Raw genomic sequence first — 14,520 nt, 5'->3', positions numbered from 1 at the left:
GCAGTGACTAAACCTTCGAAATACTCTGATCGTGAGTAGGTTTAAGATTGTGGACCTGTTGCTGGGACACAAGCTCAACGTGACTTGAAAGAATGAACAGATCTGGGATAGTGTCAAATATTCAACAACGTTATCCTGTTAACATGTTAATCCACGTAGGAAGAACTGAGCCCTGAACATAGACTGAGACTAGCAGACCAAATCATTTCCACACAGCATTCGGACAGATGAGGATTTGGGATATACCTTCTGAACTTGATTGAGTGTTGTAAAATAACCCCAATGGTTCCAGATTTAGAAAATGTTGACTTGTTAGCAACTTCACATCAATGTTTGTGGGCAACTGGCAGAAACCCAAACAAGCAAACGCGAGACTCGAGATGCTGCATCCAGCAGGTAGATTCCACCCACTAGCACCATTCTTTTTTTCACAAACATTATACCTACAGGGGTTTACAAACAAAGAAACTTAAAACATTTATCTTAAATTACCATGTACACAATATTTGAAGGCTTAAAATAATACAGACACCAAAAAGAGGATCCAAATAATGTCTTCATAAGACATTGTGATTAATACCTAATGATATAAACACTTAAAAATACGAGCTTTACAGGGTGAAAATTCATCTTTTGTTCAGGGAAAAGGTGACATCTGACAACACATATGCATATTACTTTAAATTCCCTGTCATGTAAATAGTAACAAATCAATTTTGTGTCAAATACAAAGGCGGTGATATAAGCACATGAGACTAAACATCTTCCTTGCAGAAAAGCTGAACCTTGTCTTTTAGTGCTTCATTCTGTCTGTATATGTACATGGGAGTGTCGTCAGCAGACTGGCTGGTTTCCCCAACCTCCTGCTCCTGAGTTTTCTCTTTTTGCTCCTTGGAGATAAGGTCACTGTAAGAGACCACGCAAAGATCGTGGTCCTGGAGGGATGCAGGGTATTGGAGTGAGGCTCTCTCGATTCGCACAGAACGTCTTACCGGGGTGAAGAAGCGAACCTCCTGGCCATTGACATGTATGGGTTCTCTCCGTTGGCTTGGTGGACCACTTAAAAAAAAACCAAAACACATTTTATAAGAAGTAGGGATGACTAGGTGATGAGCAAGAAACAAACAACTATTTTGCTTCCATGTCATCTTCCCTCCCACCTCAGCGTGAAACTGTCATTCCTGACTGTGCCTGCTTTTTTCCTGTTAAACACATCTCATGCTGACAGTCTTTTCAGCCTTCTTCTGTCTGTCCTCAATATGCTGATATGAGGAAGGATAAGACTTCTGTCAAATTTGTATTCTCCGCCTGACGACTGCATTCCTTCAATATGCAATTTAATATATAAAACATTACAAGAAAGTGTTTGTTAGGATTCTCCATCAATTTCAGCTTCCTCGCCATGACAGAAACTGGTGTCACAGTGACAGCTAAAAAACACCGGCAACTGCTAGTTTGTTTTTGTTTGTTTTTTTGAGTTCTCGTAGTTCAATTTCTTTGAAAACGTATTTGCGCAAACTATTATTGCCAATTACATTGTTATTTCGGCATAAAACTCCAGAAGTGGAGGAAAAGATACGCCTCTTTAAGTGTGCTGAGATTTTATTGGTAATGTTAAAAAACAGGCCAGTCCTATCAACACAACTTCACTATGAAGACAAAATTAGAAACTGGAAAAAAGCAGTCTTATAGACAGATAGTGGTATTCTGCACATTTGCAGTATGCAGGTTAAGTTAGGGCCATTTTGCATATTATTTATGCACCTATATGCAAGTATATAGATTAAATAAATTACTGTATTCTATTTTTTAACAGCAAACTAAATATCAGATTGGTTTATTATTCAACCTTTGACCACAAACAATTGTTTTAGACCCTTCTTATTATGTGGAGCTACTTTTAATAAACTGGCAATGGATGAACATTTAATATTTACTTGTTAAAGCTGTAATAATGACTCAACCGTACCCTGGAGTTCCTGTGATCTTGTACTTGACTACAGATGAATCTCCTCTCTCCCCACAGATCAGGACTCTGACAGTTTTAGGGGTCATCGCTGGGTTGCTGCTACTCTCAGGGGTCCCATTATCTGCTGTCATGTCATGCTCCTCTTTCTCAATTTCTACAGATGTGAACAAAATATATACATTGGGTCAAAGTATTTTTCCACTACAAAAAAAACATTGAAATTTCACAGTTTAAAGCTGCATTAATGATTTTTGGTCAAAAACTGTAAACAAAAGAAACAAACACTCTTACCTGATTCAGTAAGTGGTCAAGATGTTAAAAAATGGTTACCATTTTATAATATAGAAGAGAAGCAAGCGGTCTCCGGCACACAGGCTGCACTGTGGCAACATACAGACCTTCTCAAAGTTGTAACACAGAACTGTCAAATTTGGCTTCGGTTGCACAGCAACTATCAGGGCCGGAGAGCAACAACAATGCTCTCATAGACAAGAACACATACGGCAGGAGAAAGTAGATGCTGCTTATTTAAAGATATTACAAAAAAATCTTTCAAGCTGCTTGGAGGAGCGAGAGTGTGTAGATACGGTCATCGTATCGTGTCTCACTGCAAAGACACAGCCATTTATTAGAAAACAATTACCTACCATCTAAAACAGCCATCACTCAACATGACTGTCTGAAGAATAGAACATCTTATTTCTTCAAAAACATTTTGTTTTGTTTACTTTTCTCTTCACACGGTTAGTGGGAGAGAATATGGTGCAATGAGAAGATGGAAATGAGTGATGTGTTGATGCAATGAAGGGAACTGAGATGTTTCCATTTATTGTTGTGGCCTGCACACATGCAAGCAGATGACTGGATCGCAGCCGGTTCACACAGTAAGCCGAAGCCCTAAGGCTGGAAGAATCATGTCAAGTGTCTTGTCGACACGATAAAAATCTTGTTTTATCAAGAGACAGAATAAGGTGCGACTAAATACTGACTGCAATTTGTGCAACAGTGGCGAGAAGCGAAATACAAACAGTTAACACTGTGAGCAATCTTAATGATACTACCACAGTGGTGATGCCAAAAACAAACTGGCCAGGTACCTTGGATCTCGTCCTTTTTCTTCAGGATCTCAAAGACCACATTCCGCAGCTCGTCCACTGGCTAGAAAAAAATAGAAACACAAAAAAGGATTTGTTCATTTTTACCCCAGAACAAAACCTAATCAGTAGATATTTTAGCTAATCAAGTTGTCAGGAATGATTGACATTCATTTTGCGGTGGGCAGTGGTCAACACGGTCACTCTGATCAGGCTGCAGTTACACAGCACCATCAACATGCAAGCTCGGATTCACTTTGTGTTAAATTTTATCCACACCAGAAAGTCCACGTGATATTACTGTTGTGGCTGATCATCTTATCTGAAGGGATACACAAGCGTCTCAATTCTCTAGATATTCATCAGTCACGGGTTTCACGCACTGTCTGATATGATTTGGTAGCGTATATCACAGAATGATCAAAGATGTGAAAAATAACTCTGCTGCAACAGGTAAAGACTTGAAGCATTGGATTCATTGGAGAGGGTTAACATGTCTGTTCATGAGTCAACTATACACAAATCACTGAACAGGTATTCAGAGCCCTCAGCACTTTGTGTGTTTTCGTCATTGTTGCAGCCTGAAATTGCCTGAATTAGCAGCAGCTTCTCCGAAAATTTCCGATGCATGTTGCAATGTTTGATTATGTTTGAAACTGCAACGTCACACAGTGCTTCAAAGGGGACAGGTTGAATTACTTTTTATCTCAAATTCGTCTTGGGACTGGGTTTATAAACCAATCTCAATGGAAGCCGTGGAATGAACTCCAGAGAGCCTTAAATACTAGACATCCTAAGAATACGGCTCAACTGAAGCAGTTCTGTGAGAAAGAATGGCCCAAAAGTCCTCCTGAATGTTGTTGCTGCAGTTGTCTAGGTTACTGTTATGGCCACCTTCAATAGTGAACAAAAGTTCCCCCAAAATAAATGTTTTCTTCTCTCTCCCTGCCAGGTCCACCCAAACTCAGAGATGAGCTCTGAGACCGGCTCATCGACGACAGTGAGGTCAGTTTTTCTTTAATCACTTGTCAATCACAGACTGACTTTATTTAACTGGTACTTTGTCAAGCACTGACATTACATTTAGATAATACCGTCAAAATAAAACTCTAAAATTATACTTTGTTTTCTATTCTTTCATATGCCGACTAGAAGTGGACGAATCAGGTCATTGAATACAAAAATTTAAGAAACAGAGTTGATGCATTCATCACATCAACCCTCATTTCAAACATCTTTAAAGCTCGAACATAATGAATGAATCACCTCCAACACAACACGAACAGCCTCTTCAAACATGGGCAAGACATCCAGGTTGCCCTCCTGCTCCATCAGACGGGCCTGACAGATCCAGTATTTGGCAAACTTCTGGGACACTGCTGGTAGCCGTGCAACAACTTCCTTCACCTGCTCAGAAGGGCAACCCTGTGTGTGCAAGACAGCTTCTTATCAAAGTGGCACAGTGAAACAAACATATGTTCTATATGTTCTAACTAAAGTGCTTGTCATGATCAAATAGCAGTTGCTATTTAAGCAGTTTCTAGGAGAGACTGAGCGAAGTGCACTAATGGAAACCATTGTCCATTATAAACACAGTTATCTTAGCAACATGGTCTTACAAACTAATTGGAGTGCACCCTAAATATTTTCCTATGATCGTAACGGCCATGAATTAAAGGCCAAACATGTCCTCAGCTTGCAAAACATTTCAACCCTTAATCCTTGTAGTGAGATGTAGCCTTACGATTACAGCCCGTTAAATAAGTAACACTAAATTTGTATATCCACACCACATACCTCTTCAAGCAATTTGATGCAATCAGCTAGAGACCTGTCGACAGCACAGATGAGGGAATGGGCGTCGTCTTCATCCTTCATGGTGGACCAGAAAGGCTGGGGCACCGCCGTACTGAGCTTGACCTGAGGTCTCACTGGCATTGGAGGACGCTTGTAGGAAATCCCTTTGGCTTCCCGCCATTCCTGCAGTTTCCTCCTTGAAGCCAAATAAAAAGCGCGGAATATAGTTAAAAGTCAACATTTATTGTTTTCACCTTATTGGATACTACAACACAAAAGACACAGTAAATAAGGGCAGTAGAGGACAGTCTCGGAATATTTTTGACAAAATACAGACTTTACGTATTTTGAACTGAAATGTCAAGATTTGGACCTAACTCAATCAACTCCACTGCTAAACATCCATAGAAGTTTGTTTTTAGCTCAAAAAGGAAGGTTTAGAGGTTTACTTATTTTTAACACTCTTTTATGTAATAATGAAAAGGGAAACCTTCAGAAAAACGATTTCATAACCAAAGACTGCATATTTGAATGGCACTTTAATCCTCTGAGTACATTCTTACTTTCTATCTATTTATCTTCCTGTCCTTCCTTACTGTTTAAAGGGTTCAGACTGGTCATAGAGTTACATACAAACTGACTACAGATGCTCGGGGATATTATCCAGCTGAGGGTTGGCTGACAGCTAAACAGAATTCCATTTAGAAAATACACCGAGTAGTTTATTTCTTTTTTACCAAACCATTACAAGCCTTCCCTCGCTGTCCGTCCCTGTACTTTTTTCAGTTTTTAGACCCCACAAACTTTCTAGCCAAATTAATTTACTTGTAATAAATGAACAGAACTGCTGTTGTACTGCACTATTCTACTTACAGTCTTTCCTCCTGAGCAGCACTCATTTTCCTTCCCTCAGTCTGTGGAATGACCCTGACCGTGACCTTTGGTGTCTTCATGTCTTGGGCCTGTCCTGTAAAGCTGGTGGTCCTGGCTGGCTGCTGCACTGTCTTTGAGATAACTGCAACACCTGTTTTTTTTACACTCGGCTTTTGTGGAAGGATATTTGCTGAACTGCGACCCTTTTTTATTTGCGTGTCTTTTTTTTTCATCGTTTTGCCACCGAGCTCAGCCACAGCACCTCGTTCTCCACCGGTGACTGCTCTTGACATGAACCTTCCTGTTGGCCTCAAGGATGTTTGGGGGGCCACTCTGCATGGCTGGACATTTTTCTCTCCTCCACTTTCACTTGTCTGCTTTGTGGACCTGTCTGTGGGTGGACCGAGTGACTGATTAGGTTTTGAAATTCCTACTTTCCCCTCTGGTTTAATATGTGCTGCTCTGCATTGGGAGGACTTGGATGTTGATTTCAGACCGCTTAATAGTTCACTCTTAGAACTGGGTTGACAATGATTAACCAAAACTTTCTTCAGATTCTGATCTTGAACTTTCCCAATTTTTGCAGAAACTGTTGTTTGCTTATTGACAGAGCTGCCGACAACACTGGCATGAGGCGTTTTCCTCTGGGAGAGCAATGAGTGGCTGGAGACAACCTTGTTGGCAACAGCAGTAGTGTTGGCAATAGAATCAACTGCTGTGGCAGACTTGCATGACAAGCGTGAGTCAGTGTTTCTTGGTTGAATGACTGCAGGAATCAATCCAGTTTTTGTTTTTACAAGGGGGCCAAAACTCATCCTGACACTGGCTGCTGTCACTGAGCCTGATAAGGGAGGTTTTGAGCTATTGCTCCATCTGATATTGGATGTTATTATGGCCGTACAACCTGCATTTGAAGATGTCTTGGCAAAAGATTGCCCTCTCGTGTTTGGCTGTTTTGTGGCTACATTCAGGTCAGATTTTGAGGATTTAACAGTGTATGTGCTTCTGAGCATGGAATTTTCATTTAGTTTTGGCCGGGCTGGACCACTGGTTGCAGCTGGACAGCTGTCATTTTGTCGTCGAGCCAGGATGTCCCCCCTCACTTTGTTATTGACACCAAATGGATTTCTGGCAGGATGTTTTGAAGACTGAGCAGCCAGAGACTGAATTTTTGTGCTGAATCTCTTAGACAGAGGCTTATTTTCCTTTCCCTTAACAGCCTGTGAAAACAAAAAACATGTATCAACAGGAATAATTGTGATTTGTTCCAAAACTTTTAAATTGGAAATGATTATACGCCAAACTCTGCACACACCTACCCGGTCGAAAATGTAATACTTTTACATTTGTTGAAATGCTTTTCATAGAGGAAATAAAGTATTCAGGGCCTTACACGTTTTGCAAACTCTGTGCATAGAATTTAAATTTATTATTAAATTCAAAATTATTAAAAACCAAATCAAAATCTCCCATATGCAAAAGTCTTTTTTATTATACAAGGTTTTATGGAATCGAATTATGTCAGACTGGAACAGCCCTCTCCCGACAGACGAGGTGGACTATGACACCACTTATAAAACACTTACAGTACTTCAACACTCTTGAGTCAGTTCCACAGTCATTAAAATGTAAAATCGTATGAGTTCTACAAAAACAAACAAAGTTACAATGAATTGATGAGTCAGGGTTTGGATCAGTAAAGGGACCACTACACTTCTGGGCCATTCACACATCCTGAGTGCAGCTTTGCACATTACTAAAATATGTTATAACTTTGTTATTATGGGTAATTGCGCATAAACTGATGGACAGAAATGGCAGTTGTGTACACACACACACACACACACACACCCCTACCTTTGGTGCAGACATCACAGGCTTAGGAACCTGACACTCATCACGGAGAGATGGTCTGAGGAGTAAAAATTGTTTAGGTTATTTTCCTTTAACACAATAAATGAAAACATTTAGGTAACAGCATTGTGAACTATGATGCCCTCTCTTTTCATACTTAGGGTTGGACAGTTTCAGCTTTCCTTTTGCTGCTAAGTATTCCATCAACTTCTGCTTGCGTTGCTCTGTAACAGAAAGTAACACAGGAATTCATCACTGGTCCTACTATCTCCAACTGTAAATTTCAGATTGGACATTCATACTTAATGTGTGACATTTCTGGGCCGGCCCCACATACTGTACCTCTGTACAACTTATATGGCCCACAAGTGATACCGAGGTGCATGTGTACGTACAGTATTACGCGATTACAGACCTGTTAACGGGAAAATACTTCTCTTTAAGTAAACATGTAGGTAAACTGTATCAACATCAGGTCAATCCCCATTAAAAAGACACTTAACTTTCCAAGACATCTCATTAGTTTTGTCGACTTCAAGTGTCAGAATATTTGAGCAGATAATTCAACAGTAGCTCTGGCTGCATCTTAGTCACACAAGACACAGTTTTTTATTTTTTATTTTTTGCCCTTTTGGCTTATCCCGTGAGTTCAGGGTCGCCACAGCGGATCATCGTCCGCATGTTCATTTGGCACAGTTTTTTTTACACCGGATGCCCGTCCTGACACAACCCTCCCCAATTTCTACCGGGCTTGGACCAGCACTCTGCAGCTGGGGAGGGGAATGGGCTGTTAGGGTTCAGTGTCTTGCCATAGACACTTCGACATATGGCTGGGACCGGGGATCGAACCACTTACTTGGATGACTGCCTTTACCCACTAATCTACAGCCGCCGCTATTAATCATATTCATAATAATTAAATTAAAGTTGCAAAAGGTGCAGTTCTATAAGGATATTGGATTTGATATTTTGAAATATACACAGCTGAACCGCCAGTGTTAAATCCACTGTGTAATTCACACATATCCAATTTTAACACTGAATTGAAATTAACTGTGTTGGCGTAGTTCGTTATCTTTGATGAGAAAAGGTTGGTCTGCAAGCTTGATATCTCCTGTTTTCAGTGTTTGTGCTTAATTCAGCGAACTCCGAGCTGTGGCTTCATATTCAGGCACATCAAATAAATACAGACTGTGAAGTGTCTAAATACCCACAGAAATTTGCTACAGCAAATCAGCTTTTTTGAGAAAGACACTTCGACATATAGCTGGGACCGGGGATCGAACCACTGACCCTGTGGTCGACTGCCTTGCGAACTTACTATATCTAATTAAAATATACAGCGTGCTAAAGCTACCTGGAATGATTTATACCAAGCTTATTGGGGAACGATTCTCATGGGTGAGAATCCCCCCCCAAAAAAGTACACTAAAAGTGTGGCACCAGCTTTACTTTTTATTAGGGAGTTGCAAGTGTAACATCTGCCAACAGTAGCCAATGTTACGGAGTATTCCACGGCAGAAAGGATCCAACATCCAAAAGCCATAAATCAACAAAAACACAACGGCAACCAGGTGTGACGTTTAACCCATGCTTTCTACTGCAAGCAACGAAAAACGCCAAAGATAATCGGTGTGTGAAATCTGTCCCCTTTAAGACAACGCAAGCCCCGTGGACACACCGTTCTATGAGACAGCGAGCTTCCTACGGACCAATACTGCAGCTTGTAGGAGGTTAATGTCAACTCCGCAGTAAGGAGGAAGCTCTACAGTTCATTCTCAAAATTATATCACTTTTAGTTTAATGCCAGTTAGAAGCATAGCGTCTACTGACTGCCCGCAAACACAATAAGCGCTACTGGGGAGCTAACGGTAGCTAGCAGCACACGAAAAGGGACGTTATACATTCGATTAGGTGTAAGAATTCTAAAATATTTTTACGCACCGCATTCAGTGCATTTCAAACGGACAAATACACTGAGGGCCATAAATACAACTTTATATACATTTATAGATATTCTTAGAAATGTGAAACGCTAATAACGCATCGTCTCATTTGTCGTGACGTTAATGTTAGCATGGATTAGCATGGATCAGCGAAGTCGTGCTAAAGGTTTGAGCTAGCTTTAAAGCAAGTAACTAAAGCTGCCAACCTTTTCTGGAAAGTATCGTTACTGTCTCTGCTGCCTCCATGTCTGTGTCAATGTGAATTCTCCTGTCGACTTCGTTCAAATATGCTATGAATAATGTCACTTAGCGTTTTACTGTAGTAACGTGAATATACGACACGTTTAATAGAAATGAAGAAGACGCTCCATAACAACTGAGCTCGCGCATCCGGTTTTGAAATTGCCGCGAGTAAACGCCTCCGTTATCTGATTGGACGGTTTGAATTTTCAAACAAAGTCACCACGCATGCTCCTTACGCCTGCGCTGATTCGGGGAGAGAATGTAAACAGAACGTTTTAAAAATGTAAACAAAAGGCGCATGCAAAGGATGCGTGTCTGACGTATATTTGGTAAGCGGTAGCAAATTATTGGGTTTTCAATTGAAAATAAGTAAGTGTAAGGCTGGAAAATAGAAGTGGCTTAAAAGAAGGCAGCTCGAAGGTCTGAACTAAACGTATCTGTGTTAAAAAATTACTGCTTTATTGCACATAACTAAACAACTAACCCACTGCACTTGCCACGTGTGAAGCCTGGAGATGTAGGATTGTTCAAACTAGGAATTCTGAATTCTACTTACTTTTTGGTTGTCTGTGCAAACACTGCAGCTTGTTACTGGCGATATTCTGTGTAAAATCGGCTTAAAATGTTTCAGGTATAAAGTGTCGGTAAACAAATTTAACAAAACAAATCCAAATAAGTTTAAAATGTTTATTCAAAATTCAGAACGCCACTACATGTACATTGGTATTAAGCAGTTTTCAGATAAATACACAAATTTAAAAAAAATAGATAAATAAATAAGACAGAATAAATAGCTAATCAGTAAATGGTGTGTGTTCACAAGATAGCATAGTGCTGCCACCTACTGGTGAAATTAATAAACTCTTACTTGTTTTTTGTACTTGGTACATAAAGTTAATCCTGTATTTATAAAACTTCCAAGTGCTTCTTAAATAAAACATATATCTTATATTTGTTCATTAAATTCTAATAGCCGTGGTGCTCTTCAATTTAAACCTTTTTCATGTTCAAATGTTCCTATTAAGAAAGACAAAGACATTAATAGTCAGAGAAAAATCCACATTTCCACCATAGGTGTTTTTGGCAGGTTTTAACTCGTATGCTGAATGGTGAAGGTTCGGTAGCACTGGGCAGTCTTCTCGGACATTTTTACTGGCTTGTTGTCACTCTCTTCTGTGCTGATGTACCATTCAGGAAAATTGGCGGACCTGAGCGTGCTGATGTTCAGGCCAGAGTCCTGTTTGTAGAATAGGAATCGCATCGTGTCACTGTCCGGGTTGACAGTCGTCAGGATGCTTTTGTCCTCCACATTCTGAGGTATGAAAATCATTGTCAGAAGGTTTGGCCATAATACTCACAACAAATGAAAATTTATCTATAAATTAGAATAGTATTAGCAATTGGATGTAGATCTAATCAATTTTCCTTAATGACTATTCTGGCTTTGAGAAATGTAGAACACAGGCCTGAGTTTACTCTTAAACAGTACAACAAAGAGATTTATGTAAGAGTTTTACCTCCAGGTGCAGGGTTGGCACATCGCCTTCCTTGTGGCATGACAGGTACAGATTTGTGTCTTTGATGGCTAGTGCCACAGGTCGGTCGTCGGTGTTGGGTGAAGGGTGCACGTAAGTCGACATGTTGATGTAAACTGAGGAGGGAACCGGGGATACAGGTTCACGTTAATAACACAGAAAGATTTGATCGGCCTCAGTGATCAGACATCATCTCCATCCAAGATATCAGTGTATTTATTATGTTATTGGATATTTCCATCCTACAAGAATATACTACAGGAAGAAATAAGGATTTTTTTTTTCTGGTATCACATTTTATCAGCTTAAGTACAAATGTCAAGCAAACAGTCGGCAGATTAATTCAAACAAATCCATAATCCCCTTTTCTAACCCTTCCGTGTAATCGCTCCTGTGTCTCTACCTTTGCGGCTGTCACTGCCACCCTGCAGCATCACTGCGTGGAGCTCCATGCAGTTTTGGACCAGAACAAGGCTCCTCTGCTCACTGTCGGTTATGCTGCACTGGTGCTCACTTGTCTTGATGTACTGAGCCGAAGGTGCCGATTCGCATTCAAACACAAAAGTTTCTGTGGGGGAGAAAAGTGGACAACTTGATCAATTATGATGCGAAGACTGCAATTTTTCTGTAAGGCTGTAGACCTCATCTCTCCTTTCACAAATCAATTTTGGAAACAATAGCTCAATTATGGTTTTTCAAACATATATACAGTGTTTGATAGTCATTTTAGTTTTAATGGTTATTTAAACAAACAAAAAATAAAGTAATAGTTTCTATACAGTAGTTCTGTGTGATTACCTTCCACCAAGTTCTCCAGCAGGTAGCTGAGCAGATGTTCTTCTCTGAGCTCAGTGCTCCGCACTGACTCTGACTTTTTCGGCATCAGCCTCTCTGTGCAAATGATGAGGTTGACCACATTCTTCAGTGTCATCGGATGATTGCTAATCTCTAGGTTCAGTCCCTCTGGCATCCTGAGGTTCCACATTTTGCTCACATTGCATGTCATCTTGGATTAAGTCCTTTTCAAGATTAGGAAGAAAACATATTTTAAGCAACTTTCAGTGGTAATAAATCTGATTTATATCTTATCTATTGTAGAGAATAATTTTCTTCTTTACTAATTTTTAAGACTTGACTAGACTAGCCCTGTATAAAGTAATACCAAATTATAGATTTAGAAATATTTTCATCTGAAAGTCTGAGTGACATGAATCCTTATAATAGAAAGAGTCTAAAGAAGATTTATGCTGAATGTGTCCTGTTAATTTATCTACCAGCAAATGTTTCTAAATGTAAACTACAACTATCACTTTACCTGTAGTAGCAGTAGAGTAGAAGTTGTATTATTGCGCGTGGATACGATCCCAGTCGCTGTGATGGCACTGTTCCACTTCTCCTTCTGTGAAGACACTGTCTGATGCAGCACCTTATATTGTTATTGCCATAAGGGGAAGTTGAATGGGCGTGTTCATGTTACTGGTGTTGCTTGTTGGGATGAAGAAATACTGTGCTTTCAGCCCAGGTACAGTATGACTGTGCCAGACAGGTAGACTCAGAACAGTTCAGTGTGCTACATCCCTGAAAAGAACACTTATATAATACACAACACATTTTTCATGTTTTTTTAGATTTGAGGCACTTGAAGAGGGGCAGTGAGGATACGCAGAAAAGGTGTAATCATAAGAGAAAATAATAATTATATATATATATATATATATATATATATATATATATATTTTTTTTTTTTTTTTTTTTTTTTTTAATTTATTTTTTGTCTTTTCGGTTTATCCTCTGAGTTCAGGGTCACCACAGCAGATCATTGTCCGCATGTTGATTTGGCACAGTTTTTACGCCAGATGCCCATCCTGCCGCAACCCTCCCCAATTTGTACCGGGCTTGGACCGGCACTGCACAGCTGGGGAGGGGAATGGGCTGTTGGGGGTTCGTTGTCTTTCCCAGAAACACTTTGACATATAGCCGGGACCAGGGATCGAACCACTGACTTGGATGACTGCCTTTACCCACTAAGCTACAGCTGCCGCTATTAATCATATTCATAATAATTAAATTAAAGTTGCAAAAAGTGCAGTTCTATAAGGATATTGGATTTGATATTTTGAAATATACACAGCTGAACCGCCAGTGTTAAATCCATTGTGTAATTCACACATATTCAATTTTAACACTGAATTGAAATTAACTGTGTTGGCGTAGTTCGTTATCTTTAATGAGAAAAGGTTGGTCTGTAAGCTTGATATCTCTTATATCTCCTGTTTTCAGTGTTTGTGCTTAATTCAGCGAACTCCGAGCTGTGGCTTCATATTCAGGCACATTTTTGAGAAATACCAAAAAAAATATACAGTATGAAGGTGAAAGCTCATGGTATGAAATACTGAATTTCCTTTTGATGATAAATACTTAATTTCTCTCTTGATTTAAGAAGAAATTCCAGCAATTCGCTTGTTGACTGGATTTGCACAACAGGGGATGATCGCTTATTTCTTCATTTCTGCTGTGTGACGTGGCTGTTAGTTGTGACGTGGCTGTTAATTGTGACATCAAATCTGACAGGACGGGAAGGTTTGGCATAAACCTAAACCATTTTTTCTGCTTTCTGCAGCCGTTCATCTGTCAAGTGAGTCTCTTCCCACACTTGAGTACGACTTTCACATTCAATCTGTTTTATTGAAGGAAGTGGAAGGAAATGAAAATGACACATGGACTTAAGTTATGTCACCATAGCGGAACTTCTAAATGACATATATATATTTATATATATACGTACATACATACATACAGGTGCTGGTCAAATAATTAGAATATCTTCACAAAGTTCGTGTATTTTTCTGTGACACTGAATTTGGGGTTTTCATTAGTTGTCAGTTATAATCATCAAAATTAAAAGAAATAAACACTTGAAATATATCAGTGTGTGTGGAATGAATGTGAACATTATACAGGTTTCACTCCTTGAATGGAATTAGTGAAATACATCAACTTTGTGAAGATATTCTAATTACGTGACCAGCACCTGTATTGTGTGTGTGTGTGTGTGTATAAAAAATGCTTATTTGTGAATAACTAGTTTAATGAGAGTGAAACAGGTGTAATGTACAGGTGTGTGTGTGTGTGTGTGTGTGTGGCCGAACTGCTCCCCAAGTAGAGTGCACTGCACTGAGTGGACAGCGTGTGAATACAGTGAGTCCATT

The 14,520-nt window shown here is 39.7% G+C and overlaps 2 protein-coding genes across 2 annotated transcripts; both read right to left on the bottom strand.

Moving 5' to 3' along the window:
• Positions 1–384: 384 nt before the first annotated feature.
• On the bottom strand, positions 385–9,949 carry ckap2l (cytoskeleton associated protein 2-like). Its single transcript, XM_067519724.1, has 9 exons — positions 9,740–9,949; positions 7,745–7,811; positions 7,591–7,645; positions 5,734–6,953; positions 4,861–5,056; positions 4,330–4,488; positions 3,067–3,127; positions 1,970–2,123; positions 385–1,059 (listed from the first exon to the last, which is right to left on the bottom strand). Exons 1-9 carry the CDS (start codon positions 9,777–9,779, stop codon positions 756–758), a joined length of 2,256 nt encoding a protein of 751 aa, XP_067375825.1. The 5' UTR covers positions 9,780–9,949; the 3' UTR covers positions 385–755.
• A 500-nt stretch (positions 9,950–10,449) lies between these two features.
• LOC137135541 (interleukin-1 beta-like) lies at positions 10,450–12,765 on the bottom strand. The gene is made up of 5 exons (XM_067519725.1): positions 12,627–12,765; positions 12,110–12,330; positions 11,715–11,879; positions 11,294–11,427; positions 10,450–11,088 (listed from the first exon to the last, which is right to left on the bottom strand). Exons 2-5 carry the CDS (start codon positions 12,315–12,317, stop codon positions 10,867–10,869), a joined length of 729 nt encoding a protein of 242 aa, XP_067375826.1. The 5' UTR covers positions 12,318–12,330; positions 12,627–12,765; the 3' UTR covers positions 10,450–10,866.
• Positions 12,766–14,520: the final 1,755 nt, after the last annotated feature.

The sequence above is a fragment of the Channa argus genome, chromosome 11, assembly GCF_033026475.1.
Source record: "Channa argus isolate prfri chromosome 11, Channa argus male v1.0, whole genome shotgun sequence".
Lineage (NCBI taxonomy): Eukaryota > Metazoa > Chordata > Actinopteri > Anabantiformes > Channidae > Channa > Channa argus.
Note: the sequence above shows the minus strand (reverse complement) of the source record. Positions and strands in the feature narration are given on the sequence as shown.

Coding starts and splice junctions, on each gene's coding strand:
- LOC137135541 (XM_067519725.1), bottom strand. CDS start 12,317: ATGACATGCAATGTGAGCAAAATGTGGAACCTCAGGATGCCAGAGGGA. Junction 11,880..12,109: donor GCTGGAGAACTTGGTGGAAG/GTAATCACACAG, acceptor TCTCCCCCACAG/AAACTTTTGTGTTTGAATGC. Junction 11,089..11,293: donor TGCCAACCCTGCACCTGGAG/GTAAAACTCTTA, acceptor TTCATACCTCAG/AATGTGGAGGACAAAAGCAT.
- ckap2l (XM_067519724.1), bottom strand. CDS start 9,779: ATGGAGGCAGCAGAGACAGTAACGATACTTTCCAGAAAAG. Junction 7,646..7,744: donor CTGAAACTGTCCAACCCTAA/GTATGAAAAGAG, acceptor TTTACTCCTCAG/ACCATCTCTCCGTGATGAGT. Junction 3,128..4,329: donor CTGTTCGTGTTGTGTTGGAG/GTGATTCATTCA, acceptor ATTTTTTTCTAG/CCAGTGGACGAGCTGCGGAA.